This window comes from Sebastes fasciatus, chromosome 17, assembly GCF_043250625.1.
Source record: "Sebastes fasciatus isolate fSebFas1 chromosome 17, fSebFas1.pri, whole genome shotgun sequence".
NCBI classification, from domain to species: domain Eukaryota; kingdom Metazoa; phylum Chordata; class Actinopteri; order Perciformes; family Sebastidae; genus Sebastes; species Sebastes fasciatus.
The window spans coordinates 22,392,234-22,414,839 of record NC_133811.1 but is presented as its reverse complement, the minus strand read 5'-3'; the positions used below and the strand labels follow the sequence as shown (position 1 = coordinate 22,414,839).

General features: G+C 39.6%; 1 protein-coding gene across 1 annotated transcript; it reads right to left on the bottom strand.

The window, feature by feature from the left end:
* Positions 1–1,886: 1,886 nt before the first annotated feature.
* On the bottom strand, positions 1,887–20,753 carry cers2a (ceramide synthase 2a). The gene is made up of 11 exons (XM_074613860.1): positions 20,376–20,753; positions 10,746–10,916; positions 10,486–10,603; positions 10,142–10,260; positions 8,299–8,356; positions 7,882–7,932; positions 6,808–6,900; positions 5,855–5,983; positions 5,390–5,496; positions 3,744–3,897; positions 1,887–3,662 (listed from the first exon to the last, which is right to left on the bottom strand). Exons 2-11 carry the CDS (start codon positions 10,913–10,915, stop codon positions 3,501–3,503), a joined length of 1,161 nt encoding a protein of 386 aa, XP_074469961.1. The 5' UTR covers position 10,916; positions 20,376–20,753; the 3' UTR covers positions 1,887–3,500.
* Positions 20,754–22,606: the final 1,853 nt, after the last annotated feature.

Here is a 22,606-nt window from a genome sequence, read left to right as displayed (position 1 = left end):
AAACGTAATGTGAAAGGAAAGGCAAAGATTTAAAGAGGAGGAGTAAGACTGGACACAGAAGAGGGGGGTAAAGCCCAGACGTTGGGGCAACAGAAACAGGAGATGCATTTAGCAATTAAATTGCAGAGCCAGATGCGAGAGCTGGGTGGAAATTGACCCTGCCGCTTTAAAATGGAGATTGTTACAGTGATGCTGCCAGTGACAAGAACAGTGTGGAGGCACCGGGGTAAAGTGATCCCATTCCATATGCAATTAGCCAAGAAGGCCTTTTAGGCGGCCGCCAAAATACTGTAAGGGGAAAGTGGCAGAGGAAGGAGGAAGAAACAAGAACTGGTTTCTTTTTATAATGGATGGAAAAAGAAGCTCTCGAGCTTTAAAGTTGGACGAAGGCCAACTCTTTCACTCCAAGATGATTATAAAGGCATTTTTGGCAACGGCCCACCTCCCAAAAGTGTGCCAGCCAGGTGTGTCACCACTACACTGTGCCATCTGATATAGTAATAGCTCCATGGTGCCTTCAGGTCTACCCTACACCAGCGGAACCGATGACTGATGGATGGCGAACGCGATGCCAGACTGCGTTTGCTCCACTTCCGCGGTGACCGAATATCTACTCCGAGACTCCGAGTGTGTTTATGTTGGTGTCACACTGAGAGGCACATTCATCAGCTCCTGGATTATAGGCTTGTGTGTCTTTTGGTTGTTCAGCCCCAAGAATCACAGAATTGTTGTTCTCAAAATGTCAAGGAGGAATTAGGACAATCAAATGCCACGGATAAGATATTTTTCATAAACACAAGGAGTTTAAAGGTACAGTGTGTAGGATTTGGCAGCATCTAGTGGTGTGGTTGCACATTGCAACCAATTGAGTACCCCTCCGCTCATTACTCCCTTTCCAAGACTGCGGTAATGTGAGCCGCCGAGTGCAAAACCAAGGGCCATCCTTATCATAATTACACTACTTTATTAGCAGCGGAAGTCAGACGGCGGCTGGCGGTGCCACGGTTTAGCACTCTGCAGCTCATATTACCGCAGTTTCATAAGCATGTTGGAGAACTATGGTGTCCTTCAGGTAACGTAAACACGTGAAAGGCTCTCTCTAGAGCTAGTGCTTGGTTTGTCCGTTCTGGGCTACTGTAGAAACATGGTGGACTCTGAGTCCGTAAGAGGTACGAGGTATTTTTAGAAACTACTTATTGGAATTCTTAATTTAGGTGTTGTTCCCCTTTAAATTGGACTTTCTGATTGAGTTGCATATTGACTTCAACTTCTTCTTGTTTTAAGTTTACAGTGTCATAGTGATTAATTAAGTCAATTGATATACATTTTGTGGGAAACTATTTTTCATAATTTACTCAAATAATTGATTATCAAGCAAAAATGCTAAAAATATTCTTTTTTTTATTTTATTGTGAATTTAAATCTTTGAGTTTTGGACTGTTTGGTCAGACAAAACAAGCATTTCGAGGAGCATTTGTTTCACTAGTTTCTTACATTGTAAAGTCTAAACAATTAATTATTTAATAGAAAAACAAGCAGTAGATCTCCTTCATTATTAAGGGGAAATTAACACTTAGGAGAATGCAATTAACAGTCATTTTCATTATTTATTCATTATCTCTTTGGTTAATCAATTGGTTAGATCCAAATCTCCTTAAGTCCAAAATAAGCCTTTTTTTGTCCAACCAATTTTCAGTTTATCATCAAATCACATAAATTTTCAGTTGATTGACTAATCGATTAATCAACTAATAGTTTTCAACTTTCAGCTACCTTAAACAGCAATTTCCTAGTTAGTCATCTTTCATTCATCCTTTCATCCTTGAATATTAAATAGTAATTTCATATTCTGATCCAAAAGAAGAAAAACTGTAAAAGACACAGAATAGTTATCCACAATTTTTCTTTATCGTCATCATCATTATGATTTTACATCTCAGCAACACATGAGTGCAGAATTAAAAACCCTTTCTGAAGAAGCAAAGCTCTCGAGAGGGGAGCTGCAGGTGATTGGTCGTTGTGAGCCGAGACAGGAACGTTAGAGGCCCAGAGCGTTACAGTGCAACGGAGTATTGGATGTGACGGGAACAAAAGACAGCAGAAATAAAGAGAAACAGGGACACATCTTTTTTTTTTTACAATTAACACTTGAAATGATGAAGGCACTTGCAAATGACAAGGTAGTACAAAATGTAAACCGTACTTTGGTGTTTCATTTTTACCTCTTTACTTAAGATTTCATTAAATTTCTTTTTACAAAATGAACCAAAACTCTGACAAAGAGGAAGATCATGGGTAGATAATAATGAGAATAAATATGAAAACAATTTAAATCATACCCTCTATAGCTAAAAAGAAATCAGGTTTGAGTTGAAACACTATTACTAAGCTTGTTTACAAGATATTTTAGTCAACGCTGATCTATAGAGGAAACCATAAAGTGCATCTTTGGATGGATGGGAAAACACTGAATGGAAATGCTATCGACTCTTCCAGCCCATAAAGAATTCATAAACAGTTACTGATTGGTTTGGGTCACACTCACAACAAATTGCTCCCAAATTTAAACCGTCGACTGGACTGAAAACAAATAAAGCAAAAAATAAAATCATACAACTAAAAAAAAAAAAGATATTGAACAAAACAAAACATTTAAAAATCATCTCTGTGCGTTCTGCTTCCCAGAAGAGGCAAAGCATTTTAAGACAAACTTCCACACAAGGCACATTTCAACACACGTGGCAGATGTAGCACCTCCTTGCACTTTTTTCAGACTGTTAAAAATAAACATTATTTACCTCCAATTATTTAGTTTTAAACATCAGAACAGATATATTTTTTAGAAAAAGTGACAAACTGGCAGCTGCAATAACTCACTCGCACAAATGTATTATTAACTGATACTTCAGTAAATAGACTTAAATCAGGTTATGGTCCATAGAAATAGACACTGTAGAGCTCCTCACCGTGTCACTGACTTCAGTGTGGTTATTTAGAGCAAAAAATCAGTCAGGTTTTAAAGGGCGGTAATACTTGGGAGAGTTTTAACCGACTGTGCAGGAGGGGAGCGCCCCCCGTCCTAACCACAGCGTCTGTTTAAAACACTTCCAGGGACACAAACGTAAAGCTACAAGCAGGCAGATTTGGCATGTGGCAACTTGGGTCAATAGCACAAAATCTTAGCGAAAAGCAAAAAGGAAGAGGTGTGTGTAATGTGATAACCACTCTGCTGCTTAGTTGCTAAGCAGATCATTGTGGTTCTCCATCGCAGTCTCTCCATTTAATTTAATGTAATCCACGGAAAAGGGAAATTATCCACTTTGGGGGTTTCAGAAAGGAGGGTAAAGATATGAGAGTGTGTGTGTGTGTGTGTGTGTGTGTGTGTGCTGCCGCCTGTTGCACCTTTCAACATGCCACGCTCCCGTTCTTTGGCTTTCAGGTGACGGCCACATGTGAGGGGCCCGTCGTCACTCCTCGCACAGCCTCATCTCACAGTCCCATCAGTCCGCCTTGCTGTGGTTGTTGTTGAGGAGAGCGTAGCCGTTCTGCGCGTAGCCGTTCTGCGCGTGGCCGTTCTTAAACTTTTCTCTCTCCCCGCGACCTTCGTCCTCGTCTTCCGACTCCGTCTCCTCTTTATCGCTCCGCTCGTCCTCGACAATCTCCTGTCGGGTGAAACGAGACATACAATTTGTACCGTTGCTCACAGTTGGGTGATATATTCGAAAGTGGCGGATCATACATACATTGCCTGGCAGGAACTTCACGACCATGCGCAAGATGAGCACGGCCCAGAAGATGTGCAGGGCCTGCAGCACCAGCATTAGCCCGTTGAAGAAGAAGAAGCCGAGGAAGGGGGTGTAGAGGGTCATGGGGTAGACCGCGGTCGTATATATGATCCTGGACGAGAGGACAAAGGCAGAACAGAGAGTCCAGTCAGAGCCACCTACAGTACTGTCGCCATCAAAAGCCCATTGAGAGGAGCCAGAAGTGTACACAATGTGTCTGTTGTTGTACTTCCATTTAAATTGTTGCTCAAGTTTTAAGAAAATTCATACAATTTCTGCAAAATAAAGTGCACGGTTCCATCATCTACCAAACATATTCAAGAAGACATGATCATATTGCATAACTGAAATGTCCAAGATTGCATTTGTCTCTTTTGAGCTGCTATTGTGATCATTTTTCATTTGGAGGGTTTTCTAGAGTGGAGGCATGTTACAGTGGCAGCATAACATTAATGTGTTTACTGCAATAATAAAAGGATGATACTGGTATTATTCTATATTTTTCTTATTGTCAGCCAAAAAGAAAAGGGTCACAAATAAAAAAAGAAAAAAAAGAGAAGCTTAGTTATTTCTTAAAGCAGCTGGGCACTGTAGTTTTTAGCAGACATTACTCAATCAGGGTTGAACAGTACATTTTCTGGGTGTGTTTGTATGCGGGATTGACTCAGAATAAACTACAGCGCCCATGTTTGTCATAACTAATAGTCAGCGTTGGGGAGTACCTACTTACATCTAACAGAGTTACTTTATTCAATTACAAAATAAAAGTATTTGTAATCAGTTACTGAGAACAAGAGTGCAATTAAATTACTTTACTAATCAAAATGTTGGCGATTACAGAGGGGTTACATTCCGAATATATTCTCTTCTGTACAATACAACATTCATGCTGTAGCTCTGTCTTAATCTAATCTTAATTCACGTTATTTTAAGAACATTTAATAAATGTTTGACAGTAATCAGTGTTGAGAACTGTTGTGCGGTGCCTGGTTTAAGTTTTTGTTTTTAGGAGCTTTTCTTTTCAGCTTTATTGCCCAGTTCATGTGTTAGAAAAGAAATCAAATGTAACAAGTTACATTACTTTGATGAAGTAAAGTAATCTGTAACCTATTACATTTCAAAAGTAACCTTCCCAACACTGCTACTAATAGTTTTTAGACATGTAAGCTCTATGGCACAACGGAATAAGCTCTATCAGACTTTGCCTATAACACTTAATGTTGAGATAAATCCATTGTTTGTGTTGGTCTTTTCGTGGGATTTATGGACAATGAGAAATATTGGCAACATGATTCTTTAAGGTTTATAATTTCCATCAGCCTTTATCACATCTTCTTGTTTTCATTCTGTATATGCCAGCCTTTGCACCTGAGTCAAGCATAAAAACCTTTTTTAGATATGTAAACTTTTTTTTCAAATTTCTGTCATTTCCATTTATTCTTTTTCAAATGCACAAATTGCAAAATTTCCATAAATACCTGGGAGCCGTGTAAAGGCTTAAAGAAAAACACACTGTGCTTTTCTCAAATATGTGCAAGTGTTAATGTCGAAATCAGTGACTCATTACAGCAACAGTTGTTGGAACATGTTTTGGTTTCTTTTACCAGAAGGGGAGGATGACGAGTCGGGTGACGATGAAAACTGCAGCGAACACGGTGAAGATAAAGTTGCAGGTTTTCCTCCAGCCTGCATAGTTGAACATTTTGGCTGACTGGAATGAAAGGACAGCGAAAGAGAGAGAGAGAGAGAGATCACCTTTTCATGCATTCTCCTCTAGAGGGCAGACAGTGAGCTGTGTGAGGTGAAACAGTGCTCTGACCTCGACATTATCATTAAGCTATTTGGCTAAATGTTATGAAGAGCGGAGGGAGGGCAACACATTTGTTGCTTTAGTGATGTATACTGATGTGTGATTTTAATAAAATTATTTTGCATTCCCTGTTCTTCATATGTGAAATGATGATATGTGTTCCTTTAAATCAAGAAGCTAATTAATATATAGAATAAAAAAAAAACTTTTATCAGTGAAACACCACTTTTTTTTCTGCCATATTAGCACGTTGTCATACCTCCATTAAAGAGTCAGAGGTATCATGCACCAACATGATCATAGTCCCTGCCCGGATGTAGTTGACCAGCCAGGAGAAACTGATGAGTGAGATGGTGGCTACATGGTGAATTATCTGCTCTTTGAAATCCTGGGGAGAAAGAAAAAAAAAACAAAAACAGAGAGGCAGAGATGGTTTAAAAAACAATATCCAACACCATTTGGTCACTTATTGATCGAGTTGTAAAGATCGGTCACTAATCGACAGCGTGTTCTGATCAACATTGGATTGACAAATGATTAACTCTCCGCACATGGCAGATTATATGGCTTCACAGTTATAAAAAAATGATCCATATACAGAAACAAAAAAAACAGGAACTTAACAAAATGTTGCAAAATTAATCGTCACGGTAAGAGGGCTGATTTCAACACAGGATCACCGGAAAAGTCCAGAGAACAGTTGGTTTAAAAGATTAGCTCCTTGTGTTTGTGTTATAAAACAAGAGCTGGCACAGAGGTGGCAGGCTCAAAGGTCTGCCACCTCTCACAACAGAGTTTAGACCTGTGGACAAAACGGTCAATCTGTCTCTCCGCAGTGCGATTCCCCACAGAGCTCCGGTTGCACATTAACTCACAGGGCACCGTCCTGATGCAACTTCCCCGACTGGAGACACGGTTTTAGTTTGTTGCTCACTCACTCTGACTTTACCAAACTGACAATGCAGAACGAACGAGCGGAGCTTGAACATTATCTTTAATGGCCGCTCTGAAAGCTGACAGCTCCACTCAATACAACGCAGGACATCTTAATGGGGAAATCAATATCCAAACCTCAAAATACACTACCAGCACAACAGATCATTCTCATTATTTCATGCACTCCGTGAGCGATGCCTCCTGATGGGAGGTTTCTGAGGGGCTTTACAGTGCGCACACACGGGGATAACAAAGTTAAGGAGACAGCTCACTTACCTTACGTTTGACATCCGATGCTATGCTGAAAAGCAGCGAGACATAGAAGCCTAGTTCGATCATGTAGTACCAGTACTGTGAAGGCAACAGTGGCTGGAAGAGAAGAGGAAGAAAAAGGCTGTTAAAGAGTATCATGCCACCAATCATTTTATCTGTATGTATTATGTGATGTGAAAATATTTAAATCTGTTCTTAAAGGGATAGTTTGGGTGTTTTGAAGTGGGGTTGTATGAGCTACTTATCCATAGTCAGTGTATTACCTACAGTAGATGACAGTCAGCACGCCCATAGTTTGGAGAAGCAGACAGGAGTTACTGCATGGAACCAAAGCAATGTACTGCTGTGGACGGGGCCAGCAGCAAAACATATTTTAAAACACCTAAAAGAAAAGCTTGCCTCTAAAAAAAAATCAATATCAGTTTAAGTGTACGCTATATTTAGAATATTTTCACCGGTTTACCTTGCCGTGAGAGAGCTATATAGTCTATGTTTCCAACAGGAAACTGAAGTCATTATCTTTGCTCTCGCCAAAGCCACCAGATTCCGTTGAAAAAAAAAACCCCAGTAATTTTACCTCACAGAACAGAAGAGTTGCTGGTCTACCACTGCCTCAATCGGTTAGTTTGTTTTTTTGTTATTGTGTAACTTTGGTTAGTTCGGCTCCGAAAGTCATACAATAACACAAACAAACTGGCTGATCGAGGCAGAAGTAGACCAGCAACTCCTGTGTTCTGTGAGGTAAAATTACAGTTTTTTGGTTGCCTTAATGAGTGCATAGAAAACAGCTTTGAAAAGGGCTGTCTGACGGCAAGATAAAGTGGCAAAAATATTCGAAATATAGCGTACACTTCAACTGATATTGATTTTTTCAGGTGGGCCTTTCTTTTAGGTGGCTAAAAAACGTTTTATTGCCGTCCCCGTCCACAGCAGTACATTGCTTTGCTCCTGTGCGGTACCTCTCCAAACATCATCCACAGTAGGTAATACACCGACTATGGATAAGTACATCACACAACCCCGACTTCACAACACCCGAACTATCCCTTTAATGAAAGGAGAGACGTTCCAACTTACCATTTTCGGGAAGTCATCCCACACCTGCTTCATATCATAAAACCATGGTTTCTGAGGAGTGATGGATACTCAATATTAATGAGGGTTAAGTGTCCCACACGACACCACAGACACTCTCATGCACAAACACCAAACAACAACAAAGTGGAAAACAATGTTTGTGTGGCATCTAACAGCGTGTCCGCTACGGTTACAAATGTCAAAATTCAAATGTCCCACATTTATACCATTAGTAGCAAACATATCCTCCTTTATTTTTCTGAAGGAGAAACAAGTCGGGGTGACAAAAGTTGATCAATAATAAATAGGTTTCCAGTAATGACTAGGGTCTATCTCATGGATAAATTTCACAAAATGACATGTAGTGATTTTTTTGCGTATTGTGACAACGATGAGTGATTCCGACACGGTACTCACATCAATAAGGGCTGCCAGGCCAGCAAAGAAAGCAAGAAGGTAAAACGTAAATCTCCAACTGTAAGAGAATGCACAGCGGTCTCAGAAATCCCATTCAAATTAAACATCACAACAGACGGCACAAAAACACAACATCCCGCTTGTACACAAACAACGATCAAACAATGGCACAAAGCTTTTGGGGTTTGAGACACAGGGAAAGGTTTGTTGTGTGTGGGTGCGGTGTGTCAGTGTTGAAAGCCAAAACACTGATGACGAAATAGACATCGATGCACCATGGGACACTTCAATACAGTATGATTAAAATGTTTCTGATGTTCTGTAATACCCCGCCTTCGCCCAATGTCAACTGAGATCTGCTCAAGCCCTCCTGCGACCCCGAATGGGATAAGCGGTTACAGATAATGGATGGATGGATGGATGGATGGATGGATGGATGGATGGATGGATGTTCTGTAATAGCAACTAGCACCAAAGCTTTAAACAACAGCCACAGCGACCCCTTAAAATAAAGCAATGTCCATTCACTACCTAGGAGTGATTTTTCCTTCTCGGACTGATTCCTTGACGGTGTACATCTACTTTGTGATTCAAAGCAGGCTATTAAAAGCAGGCAGATTAGAAGAAGAGACAGACAATGGGTTGGGGGTAGAGGTGGGACCAAGTCATTGTTTTGCAAGTCAAAAATAAGTCTCACGTCTTTGCACCCAAGTCAATCCCGAGACAAGTCCCAAGTCCTAAACTTTGAAATTTGAGTCCTAAACAAGTCATACTGTGCTCTTCACCAAATGTAATGCCATTTTAAGAAACTGGCGCTCAGTAACGTCTTGTTAGTTCTTCCTGGTTCAATCCTGCAACTTGATTGGATGCTGTTGGACTGGTTCAAACAAACTGGTTTCAACTAAAAAACACCACTTTCTGGGGTTTCAGCAATAAACAACAGTTCAGTTCAGTTTTTTCCGCCACGAGTAAATCCTGCTCCCTAACAAATAAAGGATCTCTGTTCAGTTTGTTCAGTTCAGTTATTTCTCCAAGAGTAAGTCCTCTTCCGAAGAAGAAAAAAAAAAAAGAAAAAATCAATAAAGGATCTCTCCAAAAGTAAATAAACTAAGACTGTCAAAGTTAACGCAATTGATGTACCGGAGGTTGTACCGGGCTGAGTTTTAACTCTAGAAGATAGTGGTATTATATGAAACTAAAAAGACCTAAGGAATCCATTTAAGCATGTCATACTAGCTCGGCAAGTAGGAGGTTAAATAACGCTCCAAACTTGCGCTAAATATTGGCGAGGAAAAACTGGCATGGCCAATTTCAAAGGGGTCCCTTGATCTCTAACCTCAAGATATGTGAATGTAAATTGGTTCTATGGGTACCCACGAGTCTCCCCTTTACAGACATGCCCACTTTATGATAATCACATGCAGTTTGGGGCAAGTCATAGTCAAGTCAGCACACTGACACACTGACAGCTGTTGTTGCCTGTTGGGCTGCAGTTTGCCATGTTATGATTTGAGCATATTTTTATGCTAAACACAGTACCTGTGAGGGTTTCTGGATGATATTTGTCATTGTTTTGTGTTGTTACTTGATTTCCAATAATAAATATATACATACATTTGCATAAAGCAGCATATTTGCCCACTCTCACGTTGATATACTTTTTAATCTTTGGCAGAAGGTATCAAGTATTTTCAAGCTAAAGGGCTCAAGTCCATTGAAGTCACGAGTCACTGGTGTTAAAGTCCAAGTCGTCAAATTTGTGACTTGAGTCCAAGTCATGTGACTCAAGTCCACAGCTGTGGTTGAGGATGTATTTGATGTCTGGCTGAAGATGTTTAGCTACCTTGCTTCCCGAAACTTTTTGAGCTTGTTGGGTCGGTCCTGGTTTCTCCGCCGCCTGAACCACCTCTGGACCTGTCGCACCGAACAGCCCGCCTGTTTGCTTAAACTCTCTACGGAGCTCTGGCAACAAAAGCAGGACAAGGAAAAGAGAGTCAGGAGTAATAAAATGATGACTGGTTACATAACGCTTGGGTGTGAGGATACATGATATATTTCTATCATTCTCGTCCATTTACACCTCAAACATCTCTGAATTCTATAATTAGGCTCAAGCTGTGCTATCGCCAGAAGACACTCAATCTGTATGAAGCAGTGCTGGTTTCCTAAAGTATGCAGGATCATTACCTGTGTGGGATGCTTTGAAGTGCTGCGGAAATGGGACTCCAGGATGGGATTTGTAGGAGCACGAACGCGCTGCTTGTCACTCACTCCCAATAGGGAGGCAAAAGGAGTCGCTACTGTCCTGGAAAGAGGAAAACACTGCTTACAAACACATCATCTCACATTAGGAATAAACATGCAAATCAGACAGGCAGAGAGATAGAGATTAACAGGCAAAGGATGCTGTGACACATCATAAACAAACACCGCTGGTGATGACTCACCTCTCAAATATCTGTCTGATGACCAGGAAGCAGAGTGCGATGGGTATAGTGGCCCACAGATCCGATGTTTTAGGGAAAACCTGGCCGTCGTGGTCCGTCAGGTCAGCCCAGCCGTGGCCTTCAGGAAACCAAATCCAGTCCGCCCATATCTTATCGTACAGCGAAGTCATCCTAAAAGATGAAACGGGGGGGGAAAAAATGGATGTTTTTTTGTATCATGTGGAAGGAAATTAAGACCGGTAATAAAAAAGTTTTTGTCAGCTCGGTGATCTCCATTCAGATTTCCCCTTAGATAAATATAGCAACTCTCTCAGCTGTGACAATATCCTGAGAGGAAGGAGAGGAAACAGAGAGGGCTGAGAGGAATGAGTATTGATTGGTAGTGATTAATCTCACAGGGCATCTGCAACAGGCGCCGCATCTGGGCACTTCCTGTTCCAGATGAAGAGCAATGATGAAGGGAGGGTTTTTGCTACGCTGCACACAATGCAATCAGAAAACCTATGCGGAGAATTCATTTGGAGCTTCAACACAGACTGCAGATTGGCACCAATTTCCACTCCTTGGAAAAACAATTTCTGTAGCAGGATGACATATTTACTCACTCGCCCTGATAATCTCTTGACAAAGATGACTCCTCGATAATACCTACTGTTAACCGAGTGTAATCTCCACTATAACCTCTATAAACAACTTATTAAACAAGACAATTGTGCTGTTTTAAGTCACAGATATTCAATATTTCATACATTATATAGACATTAAACTTGATGTTAACTACAGAAGGCTATTTGTATCGAACCTTTCAAGAGAGCAATTCAAAATGCGTTACGCAAGTAATAAAAAAAGATATTAAGACGAGATGTGAAAGACGCGTGAGGCAATAAAAAGCAAGGAAAAAACATCAGTTTAATGAGCTTTAATGAGTTTAAAAGAAAATCTAAGATTAAAAAAAAATGTGTTTGTTCGAGATATGTGGTGCATAAAAACTGAATGCTGCATCTCTAAATTAGTAGTTTTGACTCGGGTGAGGAAAGTAAGTCGACCTGTTTTCATAACGTTGCAGCAGATCAGAGATGTGTTTTGATCCTAAACCACGAAGTGCTTTATGAACTAGTAGCAGTATTTTAAAAATTACACAGGAAGCCAGGGCAAAACACTGAACACTGGTCAATCTCAGAACCCATCGGCTATCGGTCTGATGAGCCTACTTCACACTTGATTTATTACCTCAGTAAACATTGTAAACATGAGTTTATGGTCTCAATCGCTAGTTTCAAGTCTTCTTCAATTCAGCATGATGTTCATTTAGTAAATTATGGTCCCATTTAGAGTCAAATACACCATAAAGCAGGGGATGCTTTAGGGATTTGGCTACCTTGTGATTGACAGGCTGCTACCACCATGAACCCTTGAGTGGGTTTTCAGGTCATGAAAGCTAATTATAACTTTTTGGTCGCCTCAAAATGTGTTATTCAGCGTTCGGTTGTACTTAGCTCCAACCTCATGTGTTACTTCTAGTTGCAAAAACCTAAGCTGGTGACCAAAATGCTGAACTTGAGGCGACCACAAACCAATGGGTGATGTCACGGTGACTACGTCCACTTTTTATATACAGTCTATCGTAATATCTTGACAACTATTGGATGGATTGCCATATATACATACATTCAAGATCCCCAAGAAGATATATTCTAATGACTCTGGTGATCCTCTGATTTTTCATCTAGCGCCACCGTTTTGACATTTTTTGTCATTTAATTGAATATCTTAACAACCATTGGTTGGATTGTCACAAAACTTAAAACAGACATTAAGGGTCCCCAAAGGATTAATCGTAATCACTTATTTGATCCCTTGCCCTTCCATCTAGCACCGCCATCGGGTCAAAATTCAAGTTTGCCCAATCCTTTGATTTCTGACAAAATACCTGCAAAATGAATGACATTGCCATCAGCCTCAGCTGTACTTTGGGTTTAGTGCTAATTAGCGAACGTTATCATTTAGGTCACAGCAGTACAGCCTCACGGACATTTTTTACTGCTTTGTTATTGGAGTGCAGAAACAGCAACAGCAGCTGAAGTCAAACAACCTGAGATGACATTAGTGTTATTATAATCACTGGTATCTCCTCAATAGAACATTAACCTGTGGACTTTACAATGTCGGATCAGCTGATTTTGACTATCAGATTACCTCGTAATACTGATGCAACCTCGGTTTCCTCAGTTAAAGTTTTATGTCATAGTATGAACGTCTTTCTGAAGAAAATCATTCAAAAAGGGAAATTCCGGTTGTCACACGTTTCCTGCCAGATCCCCTCGATAAGGCCTGTGTGTGTGTGTGTGTGGACTTTAACCCGTCACAAGCTTACTATGAATGAATAGTAACTCAAACTGCCTTTGTTAGCAGAGGAGTTTCACTTCAATGGGATCTCCTCACCTTGAAACAACAACGGTGAAATATCAACTTGTCCTGTCTTTTAAAGTTAATCAGTAAGTGGGGATGTTAGTGAACCCGCTGCCTCCCGTTTGTCACCCCTCATGTCAGCAATCTATCATTAAATCAATCTATCATTAACTCATTTATCCCACAAAACTGTCACTGAATTAGACACTTCTTCTAACTTATCTTAATGTCTCCACCAACAGAACATGTTAAGTCTTTTCAATGCTTCAAACAGAGAACACAGAGCGTAAATATGTTAATTCGTGCAAGTTTTGTATTCAGTCCTGGAGTGACGTTTTGGGATTTGGTTGAACAAACGGGCGTTTTTTTTCTGTCTAACAGGGGGAACTGGAAACCAACCTTGGGGCCATACATACGTTTTCTAATAATAAAGTTTAACAGTACAGCGTCGGCTCCTGCTGCTGTATGATTCCCTCAGGACTTTACTGACTGGAGGAGATCAATAGTTGGCAGAAGAACAGGTCAGACACCGGCGGTTTGGCCGGTGCAACTGCTGCAAGCTAAAGTAAACTTCATTTTGTTGGCAAAGCTATGTTGACGGATCATCCAGTATGAAGTGTAACAGATAAGGCCAGTAGACTGGTGTATACAGCTTAGATTAAACCTTCCAATGAATGATTATTGATTAAAAAAAAGAGCACATTCTGGAGATTAATGCTATTCCACTTGGAGACATAACAACAGGCATGTGCTCCTGCAAGCTCTATTTGTGAATCAATGGTAACAGTGCTGACAGAGGGGAACTGGAGGGTGGGTGCTACACTTCCGCAACGGCGTTATCAGCTGTTACCGCCATAGGAGCGCAGTGCAGACCGGCAGCCATGAGCTAGCCAGTGGGGCAAGCTCACATGATGCACTAATATCATGCGCTGCCGGCCCGGCGATGTCAACAAAGCACAGAGAAGCTCGGATTACGACACACACACACAGAGGGTGAGAGACTTCATTCTCTGCTCAGGTAGACATTACTCCTCTATATCTTTATGTTGTTTGATGCTAAATTAATGCTCTGGATATCGTATATAGCACCTTTAATTGGTTTGTTGTATTATCCTCTAACTGTTCTCTGGCTTTACTAACATTTAATCCAGTATCATCACTCACCACTCAGCTAGTGCATGCACATTTCATCCAACGTCATGATGACGGTGTTTGGAGAGACTAAAGTGCACTGTGCTACTTTGGCACCGATGGTTTAGTGTCCATGAACAGGAGTGGTGTTTTTGGACAGGCACCAAGAAGAGTGACTTCACCATCACTTAATTTTAATGATAATTCACATTTCCCTCCTCAAATCTCAGCAACAGTATGTACTGTACTAGAAAGACAGTTGCAATGCTCCCTGCTGTCTATCTACAGTCCACCCTTGTGTATAATAATTGATCTCACATTATTTGTTGTCTGCTTCACCCTCTCTTATCATCTCTTCCCTCTCCTACCTGTGTGAATGGCATCCTTGCCCCTTGAGCCCTCATATAAACGTTGCTCAATGTCTTCTCTGAGCCGTAAGCTTCGATTATATTTCTTCACATTATTTATTTCTGTGTATGCTGCTTATACAACATCTATTGTATGTCTTCTGTCCATCCTAGAAAAAATGGATTCCCCACTACTCTGTTGCTCTTAATGAGGTTCCTCTTTTTTAACCAGGTAAAAGGTTAAAAGATAAAAAAAAAAGAATGGTCAATGTTTGTGCAGCGGAGGTTGACATAACCCTAGTTGACATTTATTCCCTAGTCTGGGTCAAGCCAGTTTAAAGACCCAAACACACGAACCCTACATCAAAGAGCTATAGCGGCGACGAAGGCCGCCCGTTGAGTCGCCTCACGTCACCTTTGTCGCTGCCAAAAAGTTGCACTTGAACACACCGCAAAAACAAGAGCCGACGGCCAACTACCACGTTCGTTCTGCGCCTGCGTGGGATGAAATAACTCTCCCTGCCAGCAAACGGCGGCAGTCTGTATTTGTCATTCCAAAGGGGAACCGAGGACGCGGATATACAGGCCGTTGTTATGATACGTACATGAAACAAAATTGCGTTTGCCGACCATTTTCACACCACTCTCACTCACCACTTCGCTTCATTCCAGACTGCCATGTCTGTGTATTGGAATGATCAGATAAGATGAAGATGAAAAATGAGAAGAGCCTTGTGTGTGTCCCCTCATGACTTTACTCGTGATTTCTCTCACCAATGGGCGTCACCACCGCCGATTAAACATGCTAAATCAGCCAAAAAAAACTCAGAAACAATCAGACTAGAGCCAACGGCGCGGGACACATAGAAAAAAACAGGCCGACGGACGCTCACGGACGGCCACAAACTGGCCGACGGCCACAAACTGGCCGACCGTCAGCTTAGTGTGTCAAGGCCTTATAAGATGGACTACCTGTTAAAGGTAGTATGTGCAGGTTTGAGCACAGGATGATGCAATACACACACCTGACAATAATTCAACACTAATCTCTACAAGTAAGGGATAATGTACAGCGAGCCGGTCATCGTTGTGAAAGAAACCCCGACAGAGTCTGACATGTGCTATAGAGAAATAACATACCATATAATGCTGTGATTGACCAATCAGAACCGAGTGTTCCATGTAAGCCCATGTAAAAAGTGGTGGTAATGCGCCCAGATATGCAAAAATCCATCCATCCATCCATTATCTGTAACCGCTTATCCTGTTCAGGGTTGCGGGGGGGAGGCTGGAGCCGGTCCCAGCTGGCATTGGGCGAAGGCAGATATGCAAAAATGAACCAGTAAAAATAGCTATTGGATTAGACATGTATGTAAACAATACAGGTTTCAAAATGCTCCAAAATTACAAGAGGCACCTTTAAAGTTTTTAAGCCTCAAGCCCAGGTAAGATAACCCTGAATGTTTCATGTGTAAAAATAGGTGGACTGCTCCTTTAAGAGTTTTTTTTCTTTAATAAAACCTTGAAGGCTGTCTCATGTTGTACAGACTGCAAAGTCCTTGGAGGCTAATAAGATAAAAAACTGACTTTACTTGCCAACAGGACGCAACAAAAGAATGACTCGCATCTAATATCTAAAATAATGTCAGATATGGAAGTTTTTATTGGACTTTATTTGTTGTAATCCAAAGAAAACATTCCACAAATATTTCACCATCCACAAAATGCATTTGTGTTGTGTAAAGTCACATCCACAAAAATAAAGGACGATTTGCAAATACGCATATCTTACTACGTAAATACGTATTTTAAGGTTTACATGTAAAATGATATGTACGCATTTGTGCATCTATTTCTACACCTGGAATGATATTTGCACATTTGCAGATCGCTCCCTGTGGATGTATGGGTCACATGAGATTTGCAACTTCCCTCCTATTTGTTTACGTAATTTTGTCCAATTGGTAGCGCAGCAGATCTGTAGATAGTAGTTGTAATCCACAAATACATGTTTGTTTACATTTTATTTATTACATGTACCCTACCTATTTTACAAGTGCAATTACCTGTTTACATTACATCTATTTTTATATTTTATACTTCTAGTGTAACACTTCTGTTTATATTTATTTATTACATCTACTTTACCTGTTTTATTTGCTTTATAACTGTGTGTGTTTTTACCTGTTATATGTTTTATCTGCCTCCTTTAGTCTTGTGAAGCATTTGTTTTAAAGCACAGACCAGAAGTGGCAACTGTGAATCTCGTTGTATTTAATACAATGACAATAAAGCTTTCTATTCTATGCAAAAGCTAATGAGGATCTTAATAAACAAACAAACAAACAAACTAATAAAGTCTAATAAAATCTTCCATAGTCAGATAGTCCCCTCTCAGTCTTCTTATTATAAGTGAAGCTGAAGGTGATTATTTCAGCTGCAGTGTTGGTTGGTAATCTTTTGAATTGTGTGTTTTTATGCAAATAACCACTACAGATGACAATAACAAAGTACAGTACAGCACTGTGTAGGCTACAGTACCCTCCCACCTCCCAGAAACAGGGCTCCCCTGGAAGCAACGGTGTAATTTGAACACTGTAGTTTAACATGTATATAATGTTTTTCATGTACAATATATCGAACGTTGAATTACACCAGATATAAAATGTTATTCCTTCATTTGGCGCATAGATTTCAAAAGTGGCAGACAAAAAAAATACTTACCTGCCACAGTGGCAGGCAGTGAAAAAAGTTAATTTCAAGTCCTGGTTGTAATCATCAAATACAAAAATACATGTTTGTGGATAGTGAAATATTTGGAAATCATGGTACACATTTGTGGAATGTCTTCTGTGGATTACAACTAATACTAATATTGTTGTATTCATTGATGGTTTTCATTAAGAATGTTATAACAACAAAGACTATTTTTTATAAAAAACTATCCTTTAGTACAGATACACACAATTATTCCACACGGCATGCTGCTGCAGGTGTTAGTGTATGATGAACTCACTCCCCAAACACATCAGAGACTGCACTAACCTGTCCACATTCAAATCACTAATCAAAACTCACCTTTTTAGAACTGCTTTAAATGTGATATTAATATTGTGTTTTATATCTTTTTTATGATGTTCTTGTTTTATGATCTTTTTATCTATGTAAAGTGTCTTTGAGTTTTTAGAAAAGCGCTATATAAATAAAATGTATTATTATTATTAGTAGTAGTAGTAGTTTGAATGTGTATTTTTGTATTGTCACCATGTAAACTATGTGGAAGAATAGCTGCTGCTATGCAATGGCTAATGGAGATCTTAATAAACAAACAAACAAACTAATAAAGTCCAATAAAAACTTGCATAGTCAGATAGTCCCCTCTCTGTCTTCTTATAAGTGAAGCTGGAGTCTTCTTAAGTAATGCTCTTTTAGTGTTTTTTTAAAACCATATACAGTATTTTGTTGTGTAATATGATTTGGGAGTGACTGAGTCCATAGTCAGTCTTCTTATAAGTGAAGCTGGAGGTCATGATTTCAGCTGCTGCAGTGTTGTAGTCACCATGCAAAGTTCCCTCCTGTTTGTTTACGTAATTTTGTTCAATTGGTACTGCAGCAGATCTGTAGATAATAGTTGTAATCCACAAATGCAAAAACACATGTTTGTGGATAGTGAAATATTTGAAGATCATGGTACACATTTGTGGATTACAACTAATAAAGTCCAATAAAAACTTCCATATAGATCGGGATAATAAACCAGTGGACACAGTGGACACTCAAAAATAGTATCTCACAAAATCAGAGATTATACGACATGCAAACACTGTACAAAATAATATGACATTTTAAAAAAAAGATGACTTTCTGGTGAGTAACATTCTCATTCTTGGAAAAAGTATATGAAAGTGAAACCTAGGTTTAATGTGTTTCATTCTCAGTTTCTTTCTTACATAAAATCCCTTGAAGTCATGAAAAACAAAAATGCATTGAAAGTTCTTAGCATAACAGAAGAATATGAATTACAGGTATACAGCCCTATAGCCCTTAATTTCATTTATTATTATTTTCATGTATAATTTTACATATTTGATTTGTTCTTGTTCTGTATGCACCTTGTCCTTTTACTTGAATGCAATGATCTATGAGTCATGTTGTTTGCAAATTTGAATTTGTTCAATAAAATGTATACATTTTTTTTTAAAAACGTTACTATCAAAAGAGACATTTTAGAAAACACATTTGTGGAATGTCTTCTGTGGATTACAACTAATAAAGTCCAATAAAAACCTCCATATCTGACATTATTTTAGAGGCTAATAAGATAAAAACTAACTTGACTTGCCAACAGCAGGACAACAAAAGAATGACTCATATCTAATATCTAAAATAATGTCAGATAGTCTCCTCTCAGTCTTCTTATTAAAGGGGACATATAATAAAAAAGTTACATTTCCATGTTTTTTTTATTATAAAGCAGGCTTAAGTCCTTTAGAAATACTGTGAAAGTATCGAAACGCTCAATCCACAGGGAAATACACACAGCCCATATTCAGAAACTCTGCATTTGAAACAAGCTGTCAGGATTTCTGCCCATTTGTGAAGTCACAAATATACAATATTTAGACCCTTTACGCAGTTTTAAACATAAACATTATAAATGTGTCCCAGTTTATTTCCTGGTTGCAGTGTATGGGAATGTCATCAACTGACAGGAAGTAAACATGGACCCAAGCTGTTGCCTAGCAACGCAATACTGTTGCAATTCCGTGGAAATGCACTAAAACGGAGCGTTTCAGACAGGAGGGTGAATACAGGTATATTCAGGCTGACAGTATGAGGAAAATAAAGTTGTTTTTTAACATTACAGCATGTAAACATGTTCTAGTAGAAACACAAAATACAAGTATGAACTTGAAAATGAGCATGATATGGGACCTTTAAGTGGAGCTGGAGGGAATGATTTCAGCTGCAGTGGTTGGTAGTCACCATTCAAAGTTCAGCCAGTCTGTGTCAGCCACACAGTCACTCTACGCTGTTTGCGTAAACTCCTCCTGGTAGGGAGTGGCTGCATGAATGGCGCAAACTGGGGAGTCTCCCGGACATAGCGGAACAGACAGTAAGATGGAGGCTTCAACAAGTTTACACAACACCCTCCTAACTCACTTTACATGTTTGTTTTTACACAGGAACCATAATTATTATGAATAATAAGAGACACTCCTCTTCTTTGCGCCGTCTCCAGCTTACGTAAAAAAACTTTTTCCATATTCTGCGCCCTAAAAACGATGTTAAATGAGTGTTTAATCTGTTTTAAACTACCTCTGGGGTGGCAGTTGTGGTTTGTTTGTTTGTTAAAGCTTTCATGACCTTCTCTCTCTTATCTCGGTGTCGCTGAACAAACAGCACCGACAGAAACAAGCAAAGAAAGAGAGAGAGAGAAGGAGAGAAAGAGGCCTGTTAGTTTAGCTAGCTTCAACTTTGATGAGCTGGTGTCCCCTTCAAAGTCTTCCGACGGATCAATACCGAGTTGGCTCTAAGTTGACGTTAAAAAGCACGTCAGCAAAGTTTGATATATATATAATTATATGTTAAAAACTTCACATAAATCCTCCTGTTTCTGTGTGTAAAAAAAAATAGCTGTGAAGTATATGAAGTAGACACGATAGAGGCTTTTTTTTTACTACCTGAACTGTGACACGTCCATCATGTTAACGCTTAGCTAACGGTGCAGCAGAAAACTCACCTCTCTCTTCTCTTCTCTGCAGGTAATCAGGTAATGTAAGTCCTCAAAATGTCTCCTCTGTAGCCGCTGCTCGTCCTTGTTCCTGGTGTAGCGGTGTAGGAGGGTTTCATGTAGTTCTCGCCATCAGATGAGCCGCCTTTTCTCTTCTTCTTCTGTATAAACTCTCAGCTTCGCCTCATTTCTCCTCAAACAAACAACAAACTGTGTCGCACTTTCTCTTTAAAACATCCCTGTTCTTGTGGTCGATTAAACTGTTTACCTTTTCACTTTTCCTGGTTGTTCAAAAGTCTGAGTTGAGTGGGCCTCGGCTTGTTGTAGCCGGGTAGTTTGGATGTGTCGGTCAATATAGTGATATTATGGTTAGTGGTGGTTAGCAGAGAGGAGAGGAGGAGGGAGGCTATTTAAAGTGACGTTAGACTCTGCGCTGTATGAGAGGTGGTTAGTGCCACTAGCGGGGAGGCTGACGAGGGAAAAAGCGTGTCCTCCAGTGGATAGAGTGAAGTATTCAGCATTCATGTTATTTAGTATGATGTTAATATTTTTGTAGGAATGTCAAAGTTAAAGCGATAATAACGCATTGAAGCTGAAGTAGGCGAGATTGGAGCAAATATGATTAGTTATTTTTTTATTAAACGTCACTATATCCTGATAGTAGTACATGAAACAGGTAACCTGAAAAAAAAAACATGTGCCTCTGTGTCAAGCAGTCAGAGCTGACCTGGGATCTGCTGTCCAGCAACTGTTTATGAGAGCCGGCTGTCAATCACTCGTGAATTCCGACCAAACGGTCAAACTAGGCAGCGCTGATCAAATATGAATCAATATTATAGATGGATGGATAGTAACTTTATTGATCCCGAGGAAATTCAAGTTTCCAGCATCACAGTTCCGTAGTGCGAACATGTTAGTAAAAAGGCAGTAAAAAAAAGTTAGTAGTACAAAGTACAAAAAAATATACCAGATATAAAAATACAAGGAGATGAAGAAAACTGTTAAAAGTGAATATAGTGCAGAGTAACAGCTGTGATACACAACTATTTTTTAAAGTCTGAAAACAGAGCCATGAGGAGGTGCAGAAGTCTAGTTATCCCTCAGAGCACTTGAGTTACAATATTCTCTCCCCTTTACAGACATGCCCACTTTATGATAATCACATGCAGTTTGGGGCAAGTCATAGTCAAGTCAGCACACTGACACACTGACAGCTGTTGTTGCCTGTTGGGCTGCAGTTTTCCATGTTATGATTTGAGCATATTTTTTTTGCTAAATGCAGTACCTGTGAAGGTTTCTGGACCTGGATCTGGATCTCCCTCTAAGGTACATTTTGAACAAGTAAAAAATGTGTGACTCATTTGCGATTAATCGCAATTAACTGTGGACAATCATACAATTAATCATGATTCATATTTTAATCGATTGACAGCCCTAATACTTTGCAAATAGTATTTATAGAGAAGTGTAACATACGCTTGTATATTATTAGGCTCCTTCAGTTACCTTCAATCCATTACTATACTTGCTTATCCTTTACCTCAATGTCACTGCAGAAATAACTGGAGTCAAGTTGGCTACAGGGCCTGATATAATTAATTCAAATAAAAAAGAAATAAGTGAGATAAATTGTGTAATTTTTGGGAATTATTTGACTAGTTTATAGTTTGATTTTTATCTTGACAGTTTTAGCTCTACTGCCTTTATTGGGGCAAGTTCAGACAGGCGATAGCGCGCGCTATAGCTCTGACTCAATTTGAACAAGGGTACAATTATATTAGATTTAACTGTCCTTGGGGCCCTTGTCAGATGGGCTTTCTTTGCTTTTAAAAAATGTTTTTAAACACGTTGGATTTAGGTTTTTCACGTGTCTGATGAAGACCTCTAATTGGCACAGAGGATGTGTTGATGTCACAAGCATCATCATACTGGTCTTCTGTCGTCTGTGCCCAATTTTCAAAAGCTGCCCAGCCCAAATAAATGTTCATTTACCTAGATGGGCTGATTAATAATTACTGCAACAAAGGTGAAAAGACAGGTTGCCATACCCATCAGAAAATCGGTGCAAGGTTAAAAAAGAAAAAAAGAAACAAAAGGAGAGTAGCCTGTAGGCCACACTCCACAGTTTGTTGCAGAACTGACAGCTTAGTGGTAGAGAGGGGTTGAGTTGTATGCACGAGTGTAGCTTCTTACCTTAAATGTAATGTCAAAACTATCTTGAGTCTGCTTCTTCTTTCTTC

Coding starts and splice junctions, on each gene's coding strand:
- cers2a (XM_074613860.1), bottom strand. CDS start 10,915: ATGACTTCGCTGTACGATAAGATATGGGCGGACTGGATTTGGTTTCCT. Junction 10,261..10,485: donor CTTCAAAGCATCCCACACAG/GTAATGATCCTG, acceptor TTTTGTTGCCAG/AGCTCCGTAGAGAGTTTAAG. Junction 3,663..3,743: donor TGAAGTTCCTGCCAGGCAAT/GTATGTATGATC, acceptor TTCACCCGACAG/GAGATTGTCGAGGACGAGCG.